The sequence below is a fragment of the Salmo salar genome, chromosome ssa05 (assembly GCF_905237065.1).
Source record: "Salmo salar chromosome ssa05, Ssal_v3.1, whole genome shotgun sequence".
NCBI classification, from domain to species: Eukaryota; Metazoa; Chordata; class Actinopteri; order Salmoniformes; family Salmonidae; genus Salmo; species Salmo salar.
In genome coordinates this window covers 22027562-22046894 of record NC_059446.1, presented here as the reverse complement: position 1 = coordinate 22046894, position 19333 = coordinate 22027562, and the positions used below count along the sequence as shown (strand labels likewise).

Below are 19333 nucleotides of genomic sequence, written 5' to 3'. Positions count from 1 at the left end.
TACTATAGTTAAAGCAGTGTTTTTGCAGACTGTAGTGTTTTTGCAGATATTACTGTAATATTTACTACAGTGCTTTTTTGCAGATAATACTGTAGTATTTACTATTGTATTCTACAGTACAGTATACTACAACATTATATAGAAAGTACTACACATGGTTGAGGGATACTACAGTGTGTATTATATTATTCTACAGTATACTACAGTTTACTACATAATTCTGTAGTAAGTACGGTAGTATTCTATAGTAAACTGTAGTATTTTTTCATGTGGGAGATCATTCAAATATAGGACTGTATGACGGACAGTTGATTTACACAAGACCTCAGGGCATGGAGAATTTTGCACCCTCCTTTTGTTGACATACACTTGAGCATTCAGCCTTAGGCAGTTTGGATAAATGGCTAACATACCACTCCCAGTCAGAGTAATCGACTTAAACATAGGCTTTCATACAGAGGCCCCCCTCCCCCAATCCTAACACTAACCATTAGTGGGGAAAATGCTAAACTGACCCAAGATCAGGCTCTAGAGACAATTTTATCCGACACCCATATGCAGCTGAGCTGTGGAATCTGACTGTGTGCTTAGCATAAGGTGATGGAGAGAAAGGGAGGCAGAGTTCCCAATCACATCAACACAGCACCATCTTGTGGACCAATAGGGAACAGCCTTACTGGAGTGTGTAACTGATCTGTCGTGATCTTAACCAGCTAATTGGCTGTTCATGACTCCAATTAAAAAGGCTTCTCTGCTCATATCTAGCATGACTGTAGGGATATTAAATGTTACCTTCATATAACCTCACCCAAAATGGGATACCGCAAGGTCCAAGTTCAGCTCAAACACATCAATTAAAACATATACATGACACTATTTGCTAACATCCAGTAAAAATGATACTGTTTACAGTAGTAGTTGCAGAGTCACATGTACAAAGTCTCTGTACAGGAGCCTTAAAGAGCCACTGAACTCTGTCTATGCTATTGGATAGATAGAAATGACCGCAGCTGTTCAGCCCATGTTAGTGGGCAAATGGACATCTTCAAATCAAAACCCAACCTTAATTTACTTGTTGTGACACATGGATGTTCCAAAATCCATTTTTGCAGAGACTGACTTTATGATCAAATTATCCTATTTACACTATGTACTCAATTTTGACACTAGAATAACTGTTTCTAACTCATAGGCTGTTTCCAAAGGGGTTCCTTGCTTTTTAAAGGCAGTCGCTCTTTAAAGGTGCAATATGCAGAAATAGCTCTGCCATTTCCTGGTTGTGAAAATTCTAATAGTTCTCCTAATTTCATTTTATGTGACAAGATAATCATTGTACCATCTAAACCACTGTGAAATATATTTTCAATAACCATAAATATTGTATTTTCAGCTGTTTGAAGCTAGTGTACAAAACCCCAAAGCAAAAGACGCAAAAACTAAACATAAAGAAAAGGAAGCATAGAAATAGCACACATAGAACAGATCTACCGCCTCTTAGACTTGCTTTCAATGAGAATGACAGATCAATAACTTACATTTCTATGTGAATTTGTTCGGGTAGCACAAAAAGTTACATATTGCAGCTTTAATAGCTTATTGATTGGTGATGTTTGTGAACCATGGTGCATGGTCAGCGGGTTCATTGCAGGGACACAAAGTTTTTCTCACAATAGCTACTGTAAAACATGAATCAAATACCATGTACAGTACAGACAAACTGTGAGAAACACTGTCTGGAATACTACTATAATATATATATATATATATATATATATATATATATTTGTACTTATGTCAAGAATTGTAAATTGTATTCTCTCATATGTCCAACACAAATATAGAAAAAAAAGATAAACAAATTGAAATGGCTTCTGCGTGCTCTCTAATTTCAAACCTTGGGCTCAATTAAATCTGTATCGCCTAAGACACAACCGCAAACTTCAAGGAGTTGGTCTAATGGGGTTTCGTGATGCTATCGGCCTCCCCCCTCGCTTAAGGAAGAATAGAGGAGCAATAGAGAACAAAAGATGAAAGCTCTCCCCCCCTGTGCCATGTCATCATAACAACTCACTGGAGAAATGTAAACTGTGAACTCATTTACTGAACTGGAGCTATAAATGTGTAACCAAATTCCCAATGGAAAAATAAAGCTATTTGATTTTAACTGGGTGCATGGTCAAGTAGAGATTGAACTCATGTTAGATCAACAATCCGGTTAACAATTTAATTGAAACTAGAAACTTGAAACTAAATATGCACACACACGGAGGGACTCAATGATCTTAAATCAATCATAGGGAAAACAGTCGGAGACAAGAAGAGTGAAATAAAAACTAAATCGCTGCAAAATCATAAATCATACCAAACAGTCTGAATGAGGTGGTCAAACACTGACAATAACACTAGGCCTTAATCAACTACAGTACTTGTCTTTCCTGGATAAGTCAGTAAACAACTACACTCCCCCGCAGTGAATAAGATTGTTTGAATACGTTTTACAGTTTAGGTACTTTTTCGTTTCATACTGTAATATGATTGTGTTCAGTACAGGAATACAAAAGAAAATGAAGGCAGTATATGGAGATTTATGACCTCATGATTTACCACTTGTCCATTCCTTTGTTGGCAAATCACTTTATGCTTTTTAAAATGTCTTTCAAATAAATCAGTTTAAAATGTTCCCATCAAAATGATCTTATTCAGGCAAAACTTCAGAATAGCACATGCTGTAGCTACAGAATTGTTAACGGGATATGTGACTCTCCATACCCTTTACAGATTAGCAAATAGCAAGCTGCGGTGGCTGCCTGGGGGTGGGACCTGCAGTGGCTGCCTGGGTGTGGGGGATGCGGTGGCTGCCTGGGGGTGGGACCTGCAGTGGCTGCCTGGGGGGGGATGCGGTGGCTGCCTGGGGGTGGGGGATGCGGTGGCTGCCTGGGGGTGGGACCTGCAGTGGCTGCCTGGGGGTGGGGGATGCAGTGGCTGCCTGGGGGTGGGGGATGCGGTGGTTGCCTGGGGGTGGGGGATGCGGTGGCTGCCTGGGCATGGGACCTGAAGTGGCTGCCTGGGTGTGGGGGATGCGGTGGCTGCCTGGGGGTGGGACCTGCAGTGGCTGCCTGGGGGTGGGGCCCGCAGTGGCTGCCTGGGTGTGGGGGATGCGGTGGCTGCCTGGGGGTGGGACCTGCAATGGCTGCCTGGGGGTGGGGCCTGCAGTGGCTGCCTGGGCATGGGACCTGCAGTGGCTGCCTGGGTGTGGGGGATGCGGTGGCTGCCTGGGGGTGGGACCTGCAGTGGCTGCCTGGGGGTGGGGCCTGCAGTGGCTGCCTGGGTGTTGGGGATGCGGTGGCTGCCTGGGGGTGTGACCTGCAGTGGCTGCCTGGGGGTGGGGCCTGCAGTGGCTGCCTGGGTGTGGGGGATCGTGACCTGTTCGGTGGCTGCCTGGGGTGGGACTGCAATGGCTTCCTGGGGGTGGGGCCTGCAGTGGCTGCCTGGGGGTGGGGCCTGCAGTGGCTGCCTGGGCATTGGTCATGCGGTGGCTGTGCACTCTGTGCACTTGTGCACTCTGTCGCCGGTTACGGGAGTCTACTTGAAGACAGAGGGCGGCCAGGTTTGGTGGGTACCCCCTGCCACCTCGGTCAAGCACCGCTTGTCTCTCTTCCCAGACTTCTTGATGAATGGATCTGGTCCTAAGTGGACTTTTGAGACCGGACTAGCTAAACGAGAGCTGCATAGCATGCTAGCCAGGGTAACTCGTCGAGGTGAGCTAGTTATTACTAGCTATACCTCCCTCCCCATGGTGAAGTTGCTGGAGTAGCTCTCCTGTTTAGTATACAGAGCTGTTTAGTTATTCTAAACGGACCGTGCTGTGGTCAAAGAGGCTAGATAGCCTAGCTTATGCTGACTAATGTCAGCTAGCATGCTTAACTTCCAGCAAGTGAAACTTACTAGATTTCCCCCAGCGTTATGGCAGTTGAATAGAGTGAAGGAAACAGGGTTTGCATGCACCTCCGATGAAGAAGCAGCCCCCGAGCACTTGGCTGGGGTGACCCCGGAGAAAGGTGCCTTGGCACGGGTCTGAGTGACAAGTGCGCCCATCCGGCAAAAATAATTGTGACAAAAATGCCCCCATGTTTGGCAAACAAGGCACTATGTCAGCCATTGCCAGAGCCCCCTGTGCCCATAAAGGTGCCAGGCTTCATGCAGGCTATACAGTCTCATGGAAGCTTGTCCATGTTTATTGCTGCCCCCTCTGTTACCCCACATTCCACAGGGTTCACAGTTAAATAAAGGTTAAATTAACACAAATATTTTAAAAATTCAAGGGGTATATCATTCTCCCCAGAGTGAGAGTGACACGTTGGGTCACTGTCCACAAGGGGGCGCCCCTCCCCCATAGGTGGCTCATTATTGGGATTCCTTGCTGATTCCTGCCTGTAGCTCATTAGTCCCTATGAGGTGTCTAGTGGTAAAGGTTATGGGCTCTATAGGCGATTAGTTGTTGGTAGCGGTGTCGAGGAAAGGAGCAGAGTTGGATACGACCACCCTATTATCCCACACGCTGTCTCTGTGGTTAAATGAACCCCCAAATAAGCTGTCTGTCTCCAGTTCAACGCTTTTCATTCCTGGGAATTCAATTCAATTACAAATCGCCCCTGTCTGTTACAACAGAAAGGGTACATTTTTTCAGAGCTGTCTGTCCCATTCCCAGCTAGGTTACAAGGCTCTTTGTCACCAGTACCTATGACTGGTCGGTAGGTTAACCTCAATAATAAAGGTTTTTCTCTGGGTCTATTTTTAATGTGTGCGGTCCAGCACTAGGTTCTAGCCGGTTACCTGAACGCATCTTACCACCTAAACTGAGTGAGGTTAGTTGTGACAACAGTACCCCCAAGTGGCATGGCCAATCGGGGTACGGCACTGATCGCCGGAGCCCGTGTACCAAGAGTGGGCCGGGCTTTAGGCAAACCTTGCCACATAAACACAGTTGTTTCAACTGAGTTCCACAGTGTTCACGGGTGTTAAAAGTGTTGTCCCCCGTATGTGAGTTCTATGAAAAGTGTTCCTTTTCCATGCTCTGACACATGGTTGTCAAGAGTGGTTGAAATGGAAGAAGAACCAATCTCTCCCAGTCCACAAGGTGGCGGCCCGCCCCATCAGATGGTACTTCACAGGAGTCTCGCTGTCTGCTCCGACCAATGGAGCGCATGCGCAGTGTCGCCCTGGATCATGCTAACAGTGATGTCAGGGTACAGGCTACAATTTGTTGTGTGTCCCCCACACTTCTGCAGCGTCATCACATCGACTGTTCATGAGGCGTCAGTGCCAGTTTTGAGGAAATATCCTCCCGTCTCCAGAAGGATATTTGAAGATCCGGGACTGCTGGTTCAGCCGGTATTCCTGGTTACGAAAAGGGGCGGGACTTTGCATTGTGTTCTAGACCTACGTGTTCTAGACCTACGTGCCCTCAGCAAGTACCTCAGAGTCTACATGCTCAGAATGCTCACGAGCCGCCGGCTGTTACAGCGATTGGCTGGTGGTGGAGTCGAGGGGGCAAGCAGTGTTACACACATCCATGTTACTGTCCCATATTCAGTCTCTAGGCTTCATAAGAAACCAGAAAAAGAGCTGTCTGACTCCAGCTCAGTGCATTCCGTTTCTGGGTCTCAAGCTAGACTCACTCGCGTATCACGCTTTTCTATCCCCACGGAGGGTGTCCGGGTTATGGCTTTGCTTAGCCACATTTTGGCTGGGTAACACTGTGCGCTTACGCCAGTGCCGTTGCCTACTGGGGAAGATGGCTTCTGTGAGGAAGTCGTTCCCGTGGGGCTATTGTTGATACTGTGCTAGCCACTCACCTGGACGCATCTCGCAGCCTTAGCCGATCACGTCGGGTGTCTCTGTTAGGCCTACGGGCCATGACCCAGTGGTGGGACCCTCTGTTATTGTCAGTGGCTCCTATGGGCTGAGTTGTATCCCGCAAGGTGATCACGACAGATTACCCAGAGTTTCTGGCGCTCAAGTGCTTCCCCCTATTTTTGTTGGGCAGGCTGGTGGCATACATCAACAGATGGGGAGAGACTGTCTCCCTCCTAACCTCTGCTCAATCCCTATTGCTGGGGAGAAGTGCGCACATGCTTTCGCTTTGGAGGATGCAGATCTTTTATCTAGGTGGGACCCTCTCTCTCAGGAGTGGAAGCTCTCCCAGGTATGGGACATTTTTGTCAGGGGGCGATGTAGATCTTTACGGACGGGAAATGATGTACAACACCTGTTAAGCCCCTGGGCTTGGCAAAGAGCGGTATTAAATTGAAGGAATGAATCCAAGCCTCACGCTTATCACCTGTGGAAGGCGGGCTTCCAGTGAGGCGCAGATTTCATTGGCCTTGTCAGGCATGATTGTAGATCCTTCAACCGAAGTCGCGAAAGTGCGACTCCAAATAGTATGTTGTACCTCTTTTCCCTCCTTCAGGGAACAGTAGTTCTAGTCATAACGTTACAACCGGTACATAAAACATTTACAGTTTAGTCATTTAGCAGATCTTCTTATCCAGAAGTGCATTCATCTTATGATAGCTAGGTGAGACAAGCACATATCACAGTCAAATATACAGGATACGAACATTCTATTCCAGCTAAACAATGGATATATAGCGTTTTGCAAAAAACACATACAATCTATGAATGAAAAATCTGAGAAAAGTTATATTTTACACACACACATGAAGGTACCCATAAGCAATTATAAAAAATTGGTGAATATAACATTTTGGTTTCCAGGTACAAACCAAGTGTGATGGAGTGAGAGGGTGGGTGTGTGAAGGCCGGTATATTCTTGCTCGGGAGAGAGGGTAGCCTAATTACACACACCTGAATATAATTAGCTTGGAGGTTAGGTGGTGGCTGTTTTAACCTGGCTTTGGCCAGATCTGTTTTTTGGTCTGGAGCAGCAAGAGCTGACATGCAGGGCCCTCCAATACTCTGAGGGAAATCGAACCCAACTGGACAGGAACCTACTGGATGTTACTTGGCCGTAGACCTGACCCCAGTAAGGGCAAGTCTGTTGGATCTCTGTTCTCTTTTGTTGGATACGCCGGTAAACAGCTTAGCTGTCCAGTAGCAGAGAGGGACCGGAAGACCCATGTAGAAAGGCTCAAAGTGGAGCTAGGTTTTGGTTTGGTTTTATTGTTACCCAGCGCTGTGGGGCATTCTCTTGTTTCTTTCCCTGAATAAAAGTCCTGGGTCATTTCCCTGGAGAAAGGTTCATTTTGGTGTACTCTTGTGTTACTTCACACTCTCGTCAGTTGTTGGCCAGCCCCCCCCCCACAAGGTTAACAATTACCTTTGCCATTAACGTTCACAGAGGTGAATTGGCCATCTGGTAATTCTAGCAAATGAATGCCAGATGGACTGGACCATTTTTTGGTTGTTGACACAAACAAACAAAAATATCTTTTTTATATAAAAATAAAACAATGGAAAAAGGTGACTGAGCCTATAAGATAAAAATGTTTTTGTTATTGTTGCACAATGTCTCTGTTATACTAATCCAGTGGTTCCCAACCTTTTTTGGTTACTGTACCACCAACTAAATTTTGCTCTGCCAGAAGTACCCTATAGTACCCCCTCGTCCATTTTACCAGTAGGCCTATGGTCTCTTAACTACCCCCTGTGGATAAGCCAAGTACCCTCAGGGGTCCTAGTACCCTGGTTGGGAACCACTGTACTATAATGAGCCATTAGCTGATCAGTGGGCAACGGCCGGCCCCCCTACCAAGATGGGCCAGCTGAGCTGAGGTCATGCAAACTCAAATACAGCATCAGTAAAGAGACCTGCTGAGCCTCTGTCATCGGAAAGGGTGCCTGTAAACATTGAAAGAGCACATTCTACATTGTCATCTCACTCAAAACGTCCTTTTTTGGGAGGCTAAAACCATGATTTGGTCAAACAGTAAAGTGCATTATCCTCAGGATTCCTGTAATGAAAGTGTCTGCCCCTGTGCCCTCGCCTCAAGCGCCACCCATGCGCTTGAAAGAAAAATGTGTTCCGATCATGTAACATTTCAAAATGCATTACAGGAAAAACACAGCTTTGGAAGCTTCGCCCCCTTGTCCCTGTCAAAGAGAGGAGGGCCTCAGCTTTCTGTAGGTATAATTTGCATTTCTCAATGTTCAAGTCAATAGCAACTATTTTACAACCAAGATATTTTATATGGCTTTGAGACACATTATGTTCCAGTCCACCCCTGAACATTCATCAAAATACTCCAAACTCAGTCCATATGTCTTACTTGACTGCTGACAATTAACAAGCTTTCAGAAATAACCCATATTCAGTGTTTCATAGTGTTAATCATCATTGTACTTGAACCATCATCAAGTCGTTGTAGACCGTGAGATACACAATTCTCTCTTACCTTCCAAAACACTACTGGCTGTGATGAGTACGACCCCCGGCTCCTTCTCAGTCTTCATCTCACCGTCAAGGTTGTTGTTTTGTCGTTTTGTCAGTCACTTCAGAGTCAGAGGTTGCTGGACACAGACCAGAAATGCTATGAGACGGTGTGACAGAGACTCGTGAGGCTTTGTGGGATGTGTAGCATGAGTGGTTACTGTCACAAAGCCAGCCAGGCCCCACAGGTAGAGAGGACAAGGGACTATCAATGAATAACATTTCACAGTCTTCTTAACCAATCACAATGGAGTTAGTCACTTATGCTTGAGGTAAGAAGGGGGGGTGTCACGACTTCCGCCGAAGTCAGCTCCTCTCCATGTTTGGGCGGCGTTCGGCGGTCGACGTCACCGGCTTTCTAGCCATCGCCGCTCCATTTTTCATGTATCCATTAGTTTTTTCTTGTTCCCTGCACACCTGTTTTTCATTCCCCAATCACACTACATGTCTTTATTCTTCTGTTCCCCCTCATGTCTTTGTGTGTGATTGTTTCGTGTTACGTGTCATTTTTGATGCGCTATTTCTGGTGTGCGTTTATTCCGTGTTTTATATTCACGAGGTATGTTTATTTGTTTGTACTTTATTATTGTGACTGTTTGCGCGTTTTTGCACTTTGGCATATTGGATGGAGGTTTCGATGCAGTGGCGTCCGTCTGTTGGTTTCTCCTGCCTAAATAAAGTGTGCGCCTGTTCACAACTCTCTGCTCTCCTGCACCTGACTCCGCTCCCAGTACGCACACCATTGACAGGGGGGTCACCTTTGATATTTACATGTGGATGGCAGATTGAACGAAGGACCTTCCACTTACCAATGAACTATCTCACTGTCATACTAAATGTTCTGCAATGGACCACCTTGGTTGTGGCTGCAGGACCAACTGCTGCAATGGCACTTAGCAGCCTGTGATGTAACAACTCCTAAATTCCATCAAAGACACGCTTTAAGGGGTGGGGTGTGCAGCCATATACACTGCTCAAAAAAATAAAGGGAACACTAAAATAACACATCCTAGATCTGAATGAATGAAATAATCTTATTAAATACTTTTATCTTTACATAGTTGAATGTGCTGACAACAAAATCACACAAAAATAATCAATGGAAATCCAATTTATCAACCCATGGAGGTCTGGATTTGGAGTCACACTCAAAATTAAAGTGGAAAAACACACTACAGGCTGATCCAACTTTGATGTAATGTCCTTAAAACAAGTCAAAATGAGGCTCAGTAGTGTGTGTGGCCTCCACGTGCCTGTATGACCTCCCTTCAACGCCTGGACATGCTCCTGATGAGGTGGCGGATGGTCTCCTGAGGGATCTCCTCCCAGACCTGGACTAAAGCATCCGCCAACTCCTAGACAGTCTGTGGTGCAACGTGGCGTTGGTGGATGGAGCGAGACATGATGTCCCAGATGTGCTCAATTGGTTTCAGGTCTGGGGAACGGTCGGGCCAGTCCATAGCATCAATGCTTCCTCTTGCAGGAACTGCTGACACACTCCAGCCACATGAGGTCTAACATTGTCTTGCATTAGGAGGAACCCAGGGCCAACCGCACCAGCATATGGTCTCACAAGGGGTCTGAGGATCTCATCTCGGTACCTAATGGCAGTCAGGCTACCTCTGGCGAGCACATGGAGGGATGTGCGGCCCCCCAAAGAAATGCCACCCCACACCATGACTGACCCACCGCCAAACCGGTCATGCTGGAGGATGTTGCAGGCAGCAGAATGTTCTCCACGGCGTCTCCAGACTCTGTCACGTCTGTCACGTGCTCAGTGTGAACCTTCTTTCATCTGTGAAGAGCACAGGGCGCCAGTGGCGAATTTGCCAATCTTGGTGTTCTCTGGCAAATGCCAAACGTCCTGCACGGTGTTGGGCTGTAAGCACAACCCCCACCTGTGGACATCGGGCCCTCATACCACCCTCATGGAGTCTGTTTCTGACCGTTTGAGCAGACACATGCACATTTGTGGCCTGCTGGAGGTCATTTTGCAGGGCTCTGGCAGTGCTCCTCCTTGCACAAAGGCGGAGGTAGCGGTCCTGCTGCTGTGTTGTTGCCCTCCTACGGCCTCCTCCACGTCTTCTGATGTACTGGCCTGACTCCTGGTAGCGCCTCCATGCTCTGGACACTACGCTGACAGACACAGCAAACCTTCTTGCCACAGCTCGCATTGATGTGCCATCCTGGATGAGCTGCACTACCTGAGCCACTTGTGTGGGTTGTAGACTCTGTCTCATGCTACCACTAGAGTGAAAGCAACGCCAGCATTCAAAAGTGACCAAAACATCAGCCAGGAAGCATAGGAACTGAGAAGTGGTCTGTGGTTAACACCTGCAGAACCACTCCTTTATTGGGGGTGTCTTGCAAATTGCCTATAATTTCCACCTGTTGTCTATACCATTTGCACAACAGCATGTGAAATGTGTTGTCAATCAGTGTCGCTTCCTAAGTGGACAGTTTGATTTCACAGAAGTGTGATTGACTTGGAGTTACATTGTGTTGTTTAAGTGTTCCCTTTATTTTTTTGAGCAGTATACATTGAGCAAACATTAACACCTTCAATGGCTAAGATGGTGCCAACAGATGGCACCTCGCATCGAGCTGCTAAATAACGTTCTCTTTTTTTCTACTGCTTTTCTCAAATGTTCTTACTCAGTTTGTTTTGTGCATTACTTCATACACCTGGGCAGAAATATTGGAATATGAATCGCTGGATACTCACTGTCCACCTGACTGTAACAAATTCCTGGAGATGGCGGAATAATGGTCACAGTTGTAAATATGTATATATTATAATTATTGTTATTATTATATTATATTTTTTATTTTTCTTGTTTCATTCACACCTCCACTGTTGGAGCTTGGATCTGAAGTATTTCACTGTACACTGCAACTAAATCGGCGACCGTGTGCGTGTGACTAAATAAAAATCTAATCTAATGCTTTCAACATACTTATGATGCCACCCATGGAGTTTATCTCCCACACGTGAAACATTTCTCAGATAAAACTACAGCTGTCAGCCTAAAATACAGTACTTTCAAATTTACCACAATTGAAGTAAACAAACAAAAAAAATGTGTTAGCATGAACCCAGGTCACCTCTAACCTCCCCAAAATCTCACACCTTTCCCAGAGCCCCCCCGGGCTCCCTTCTGCAGACCTAGACACTCAGCCCACCCCTACCCCTGGAGGGTAGCGCTCGTGGAAAGTTGTGCCATTGGTCTCTATCAGCTGCTTTGTAGTATTTTTAGGTCTGTCATCCCCTCGCCGTGGAAACCCTACACATCCCAGCCCTGAGGAGAGACACACAGAGTATAAAACAGACACAGGTTCGGGAGGTGAGATCTGCCAAGACATAGATGGGGAGGACACAGACAGACAGCCAGACAGATTGACCATTGCTGACAAAGCATCAACACCAGGTAGGAATATTTTATCTTTATTGGGATCCCCATTAGCTGACACCATGAGGACAGCTAATCGTCCTGGGGTCCATAAACACAACAAAAATACATTACTCTCTTACCAATCCCTTTTTTAGGATTTATTGAGATCATCACTTGAATATGAGGCATGGCGTGTGTGTTTACTTCTGGGCATTATTATGATTAATTTGCAAGTTATTATCTGTATAGTTCAGTTTGAGGTTATTATGAAACTCTGCAAGCTGCTGCGATAAGACAAAGGGCTCAATTCAATCTGTTGCGCTGAAGATCCACTTTATAGTGCGATTGACAAAGGCAATGAAACTGCATTCACGGTAAACGCTGCATATGTCGGCTCAATCGGAAATTACCAATACATTTGAATGTTGATCTTCCCGGACTCCTCGACGATACGTATTGAATCCAGCCCTAACATAGACTAACATAAGACTAACTGTACAGACTGCTGCTACTGTATATGAGTAAGATAGCACACTAAGACAACATCGTCTGCACATAGCACAAATAATCTGCAACTCACATATTGCTGTCACATTTTCAGAAACACACAGAGAAAAAGTTGTATTTTACCTTAATTAACATGTCAAGTGCAATAGCATGGTCTCTCTTCGTAATGACTTCATCTGTCATTTATTTGATGCGTTTACAGAAGTATATTTGTGTGTATAAAGGGCATATGAGTTCAGATGTATGGAGGAAGTAGATATCATAAAGCTACTATTTACCCACACTATCAATAGCAACCATCTGCTTTCAGGTATAATTTGATGCCTATTTTTTTTCTCCAGCAGCATTGCCTTGAGTTAGCCTAGAGTGTGAACCTTCTTTTTTACACCATTGTCTTTTTTGAAGATACCAAGTTTCAGTCTGAATTTAGTATTATTTGCCCTTCACTTCACAGTGCAGAGGTGCAGATTCAAATAACTTTCACTCTTATTGCAGTGTTATTATTTACACCTCTGTGTCCCAGGATCAGTTTTAATTGGTTTAATATTGCGTCTTTAATTAACAGTTACTTTTCTCTCTCAGTTTTCTGCTCCGATATAACCAAAACTGGAAACGATGGGCAATGTTCTTCACATGAGGCCTGTAGAGGTCCCTTTCCCAAAGAGATCCCTCAACCTCCGCAGCGTCCATTGCCCCCTCCCTACCAACATTCACCAACAGCACTCCTGCTACAACAGCAACAACAGCAACAACACTAAAGTGACCGAGGAGGAGTCCTACCCTCAGGCCACACAGAAGACCTCAGGTCAGGAGGTCAAAACTGGGGAAAGTGGTGAAAAGAAAGCCTCCAAACCCCAAGATGGCCACTCTAAAAACACCTCAAAAACAACGTCAGACGACGAACAAGGTCCGTTGGTTGTCCAGCAAGAGTGGAAGCTGGAGGTTCTGTCACTAAATAACAGCAATATCATGAAAAGCCACAAAACTGTAGAAACCGAAGCAACCAAAACGACAGTGGCAACTGTTGCCGGTGTGGCCCAGTCCAAGACTAGTTCTGTGTTTCAGAAATGGGCTGCCATGGAGTTGGAGGTCCAGAGACCCATGACCAAGCGACAGCTGTCAGATGAGTGCGCTGCCTACTCCCTCAGGGTGGTGAAGAAGAGTACAGTGAGGAGGGAGGAGGGTGACGTACAGAGGGATGTGGAAGGACAAGCCCCGGTGAAGCCCAAACTCCAGCCAAGGCCAAGGCAGAGCTCCAGTTCAGTGAAGAGTGGAAGCGTCTCAAAAAAAAAGCTCAAAAAGGAACTCTTTGCCACCACAGAAGTATTCAGCAGGGTGGATAACCATGCCATCAATACTGGAAAAGTCTGTTTCTAATACTGTATTATGTGTGCGTGTAGGATATTACTGTGTGTGTATGTGTGTCTATGCGTATATTTGTGCATCTTAGCGTGCGTGTGTATATTGTACATGCTTTTGTATATTTGTGCACTTAAATGCTTGTGTGTGTGTGTGTGTGTGTGTGTGTGTGTGTGTGTGTGTGTGTGTGTGTGTGTGTGTGTGTGTGTGTGTGTGTGTGTGTGTGTGTGTGTGTGTGCATTTAAGTTTCTTTTTCTCCATAAATCCTGTTTGTTTTGCAGTTGCGCAGTCAAAAGATCTTCTCAGTTCCGACCATCACCCAGACCATCACCCAGGCCATCACAGAAGGAGCGCAGAATGAGCTGGAGAAACTGAGAGCCATCTGGATCTGGCTCTGCCACAACATCGGTCAGTAACACACACACACACACACACACACACACACACACACACACACACACACACACACACACACACACACACTTTTAACAGCCGTACACTCCTACACACCTTCTCAATTATCCAACCCACGGCTTACTCACGACAGCGCAGCGACACTGCAGCAACCTGCCAACAACATAACACCACTTAGAACACTGTGCATCAGAGAGCTTTACTCTTGAGCCCCATACTATTCGGTAAGAGTTGGTCTCATTAGGCTCTTTACCATACTAGATATACATCCCAAACTTTCCATCCCTACACAGCTGTCCTAACAATGCTACCCTAAGGTCTTTCCACTGCGTATATACAGGGATCAGCTGTTGGTGGATGGGACCTTGCGGTTCAACCAAACGAGGACAGACGTTCATTAAAATAGACATTCATTCATCTCACTCTGGGTCCACTGGAAATGTTAATGAAATAGCTGCACAATTTCAGTCTGACGTGATAAGTGGCCTCGTTATCTAATTAAATGGGCAAGCATTCCCGTGGTTATAGTGGGGGATTAAATCCTTATAATTCAATTTAAGTTACACTGTGTCTTTTTTCATATGTCCCAATGTTAGACATGGAGTCTTTCCAGGGAAGTTGATTGCAGAATACCTTGATAGTGACATTTTGAGTTATGCAAGATAGTGGCATAATAATCTTGACATATCCTTCCCTAAATGTTATGGGGTGGGTGGTTCTTTTTGCAGAGTACGACGTGAGTGGCTACCTTGGCCTGACGGACAAGCTGTGCTCCCCAGAAAGGGTCATTGAGACGGGTCGGGGCGTGTGCTGTGGGTACTCCAGCGTCTGCATGCAGATGTGCCAGTAAGACAGCATTTGGTCCATTGAAAAATAATGAGTAAAAATAAAATAAAAACATCAAACACATTGACAATTGAGTGGTCTAAAACTGCATGCATTGTCAGTAATAAACACATCAGGCACTCCCCCCTTACATGTTTCCTGCTTCGTTGCAGGGAGGCAGGAATCGAATGCCAAGAGGTGTCTGGCCATGGCAAAGGTATTGGGTACAGGCAAGGCCAGAGCTACCAAAACACCAAGTCCCTCCACATGTGGAACGCAGTGAAACTGGGAGGCCACTGGTATCTACTGGATGCATGTTGGGGAGCAGGGAGAGTAGACATGGACAACAAAGCCTTTATTAAGAGGTGAATATGACTTCCAAGTAAAGCAATTGGCCTACATGATTGGTAACTGTGCTAGCACAGAGTTAAGTACATACTATACTGTTGAGCACAACATTTATTATGTTGACAAGCTGCCAACAGATGCAATTGAATCACTAAGAATAGCAAAGAACTAGTGTCTGATTAGCTATTCTAAAATAAACCCTGTGGGTTATTCGTGCATGGAATGTTAAGAACCGTGTTACTTGATAATGATGAAAACAAGTAATGATGATTGCCACTCATTACAAAAGCTATTTTTGTAATGGACCAATTTTAACAAGGTGGTCCACAGGACCATACATACAACAGTACTAGTGCCAAATAAGACTGGAATTATCTCACTACAATCATATAAAAATAGAGTTTCAAAAGGGTTCTTCGGCTGTCCCCATATGATAACACTTGGTTCCAGGTAGAACACTTTTTAGTTCCAGATAGAACCCTTTTGGTTCCTCCTCTGTGGAAAGGGCTCTACATGGAACCTAAAAGAGTTCTACCTGGAACCAAAAAGGGTTCTTCAAGGGGTTCTGCTATGGGAACAGCCCAAAAAAAACTTTTAGGTTCTAGATACCATCTTTTTATCAAAGAGTGTACTTGTGGAATTTATTTTAAAAACATTCTGAAAACTACTGCAACATCTCCCAAACATTGTCACTTTTGATTAGCATTAGCATTCGCTTTTTTGCTATTAAGCCATTCTCCTTGTCGTCCAGGTACGATGACTTCTACTTCCTGACAGACCCTGAGGACTTCATCAACTCCCACTGTCCAGATGAGCAAGAGTGGCAGCTTCTGGACGATCCCATCCCACTGGAGGAGTTTGAGAAGAGGGTTCTAAAGACCTCGGAGTTCTACAGACTGGGTCTGACCCTCCTCCATCCCAAACACTTCCTGCTGGTCACAGGTCAGTCCCGCATCCATATAAAACCGAAATGGCGGCACAGTCCATAAAAACCTGGAGACTAGTGCTCAAGGTTGAATTATACAACATAAATGGTAGGCTAACACTTTGTTGAAAGTGGACACTGTTCACAGCAGTTATTCACAGTTAGTCATAAAGTAGTTGTAGATGAATATGTCACTGAAGAGTTACCATTGAAGAGGTATCATCATTCAGGCCTATACTGTAAAATATGTTGATTTTGCTAATTGCTGTTTCTGTTTCTGTACAGAAAATGGTGAGGCCTCAGTGTCCATGAAGTTCACCAAGCCTGTCGACTTCACATACCAGATCTCTCAGCGGAACGGCTGTGAACCCAAAGCGGTCAACAGCTCATCTGGCCTGCTCACTGTGACCCGGGAGAGCATGAGGTTACGACTGCTGCCCCCTACAGGTGGCACGTATGACGTCATGATCTTTGCCCGGTCAGGCAACAACTCAGGCACGTTCAGCTGGGTCTGCTCTCTCCTGGTGGAGTGTCCAGAACAGAAACCAACTGAAGAACTCCCTGAGAACCCCTTCTTGTCCTGGGGTCTGCAGCGGAGCGCAGAGAGCCTGGGGGTGAAGAAGTGCAGCATCGGAGCAGAGGCTGCAGTGTCGGAGACAGGCTCCTTCGAGCTAGTCCTGCACACCTCCAGACCACTCATGATGCTGTGTGAACTGACCCAGAAAGACCTTGACCCATCCATAGCCAAGAGGTGTCTGGCAACTCAAATCCAATCTGACCGTCTCACCTGTAACGTCCTCTGTCCCTATCTAGGTTACTATCGGCTGTCTGTGTTTGTTCGGAACTACGAGCGGCCCCAAGACAGCTTCCAGAATGGAGGCAACTTCCTCTTGCACTGCACAGGAGGCGCTATCAACCTCAATGAGCTCTTTCCCCCTGCCCTTAGCACTGCTTGTGGGCCTGGCATCCGGACGCAAGACGCTGGCCTCTCCAAGTTCAGCCACACGGGGGCGGTGGTGAGCACCCAGCAAGGCAAATGCAACATTACCTTCCAAAACCAACAAGACCTGGAGCTCCACGCTGTGCTGTTCAAGGAACAACGCAAGAGACTGGGGCACCCACTCTGCCGGCACGTCTTCTTCACCTACAACAGCAGCAAAGTTACCATCAGCGTGGCCCTACCCGAGGCCGGAGTCTACAAGCTGGGCCTTTATGCCAAAACCTCCACTGACCAGGACTTCAGTCTGCTATGTGACTTTGTGCTGCGCAACAGCTCAGAGAGCAGCTGGCCTCCGTTCCCCTGCACCTACACAGCCTGGCAGAGGGGCAGCGTGCTGTTCGAGCCCCGCGGGGGTCTCCTGGAGCCCCTGTCCTGGGTGCTCTTCAGGGTCAGGGTGCCTGGGGCCCAGAGGGTGAGCGTGGTGGGAGAGCAGCTGATGGAGCTGCAGCTCAGTAAGAGCCGTGTGTGGGAGGGAGAGGTGTTCACCGGGGCCAGCGTGTCCCAGCTCAAACTGGCAGCCAGCGGGGGTGGAGGGGGCTCCACTGACATGGCCATTATCATGTCCTTCGACGTGCTGAGCCAGCAGAATGAAATGTAAAGCGATAAGCAGGTGGGCGGGGAGGCGAGGGATTAATAAGAGACTGTATAAACAGGTCTTTTACCATAACCTTGTTGAAGCACAGTAAAGCACGGATGGGTTAGGCTCAAGGAATAAGGTGCTCCATCAGAAATACCTTGGTTTGACAGAGGTACTGAATGCCATAAATGTGAAATTATATGTAGCTTTTGGTGCTGGTTCCAATTTGTTTGTTTGTTTGTTTAGTTCATAAGGAAATTATATCTGACTATGCCTCAAAGTTTCCTTTGCAAGGTGCTGTATGAAACACAAATTCATTCTTCCTATGTATAAATAATTATTAGTATGGACTTTGCTGCTCTGTATAAAAATGCATTTAGAATCATTATCATTTGTCAGAATCCTATTAAATTAGTAGTAACATGAATTGCTGAATGCTTTATGAGCTATGCAATGATGGATGAAACAATTATTATACTTACAGTACCAGTCAAAAGTTTGGACACACCTACTCATTCAAGGGTTTTGGGTTGAGGTCGGGTGATGGTGGAGGCCAAGTCTTCACTATTATTCTACAATGTAGAACATAGTAAAAATGATAGTTATTTTATCCTGTGCAATACTTTGATCCTATATTGTCTGTTCCACGTTATTGACTTGTGTTTTTACTGCTAAAGAAGGTGCTCGTGGTTAGACTTAGTGTTATCAACTTTTCAAAAGGTTCTGTTCTCTTGAAGGTTAATAAAACCCTTTTAGATTACAAATCATTGTTTCTTTTTTATTCAAATCTTTTTTTGTCTAGATGGGTGTTTCTCTATATTAGACTCCCATTGGATATGATTTTTCCATTATTGACAGCTTATATGAGGGTGAAATCAGTGTCTGAAGCCCTTTACACCTTTAGCTTGTACTTGGCCTCTAGCACAGAAACTAATTTCATAATGAACACTATGTATTGATACTGTATGTCTAAGTAATGCAACACTATCTCATATACAGTCTTCTATATAAGCTGCTATGGGCCCTGGCTCTGTGTACATTGTCACCACATCACCATCTATTTATTTTTGGTTTTATTTTACATCTGGCCTGTGGATCTCACCTTTTTTACTGTTGTGTCAGTTGCTATGTCAATAGCGAGCTCAGCATATTTTCCATTAGTCAGCCTGCCTGCTAGACGATGTCACGGCCTGGCTAAAGCCAGACATAGTCTTTAGATGTGTAGGATCTTAATTTGAGCCATTTTGCTATACCAGGAAAATAATCCTGCGGGAAATGTGAATTATTATGTGGATTATAATAAATTGACATTTTTGTAGGGGTTGATATTTCAATGTGGAAATTAAAAACTTTTTTAAACCTCAAATACACTACATGTTTTAAATGTTTAAAGTTCTACTGCAACAGGGTGATCAAATTAAGGTCCTACACTTGTAGGCATGGATCATGTTCATCCCTGTTCACACCATTCCCTGTACCTGCTGTTCGCTCACGCAAATCAAAGACTATTTTTCCCCTCTTGCACTTCGCTTCACAC

At 45.5% G+C, this 19333-nt stretch overlaps 2 protein-coding genes across 2 annotated transcripts in view; one reads left to right on the top strand and one right to left on the bottom strand.

The window, feature by feature from the left end:
• The window catches only part of LOC106604467 (solute carrier family 4 member 11-like), a 33891-nt gene extending 25265 nt beyond the window's left edge, over positions 1-8626 (bottom strand). The window contains exon 1 of the mRNA XM_014199105.2: positions 8415-8626. Coding sequence (XP_014054580.1) covers positions 8415-8472 — 58 coding nt within the window. The 5' untranslated portion in view covers positions 8473-8626. The remainder of the gene's footprint in view (positions 1-8414) is intronic.
• Positions 8627-11723: 3097 nt separating this feature from the next.
• Positions 11724-18560, top strand: ky (kyphoscoliosis peptidase). Its single transcript, XM_014199108.2, has 7 exons — positions 11724-11877; positions 12931-13713; positions 13989-14115; positions 14850-14967; positions 15120-15311; positions 16046-16236; positions 16505-18560. Exons 2-7 carry the CDS (start codon positions 12964-12966, stop codon positions 17815-17817), a joined length of 2691 nt encoding a protein of 896 aa, XP_014054583.2. The 5' UTR covers positions 11724-11877; positions 12931-12963; the 3' UTR covers positions 17818-18560.
• Positions 18561-19333: the final 773 nt, after the last annotated feature.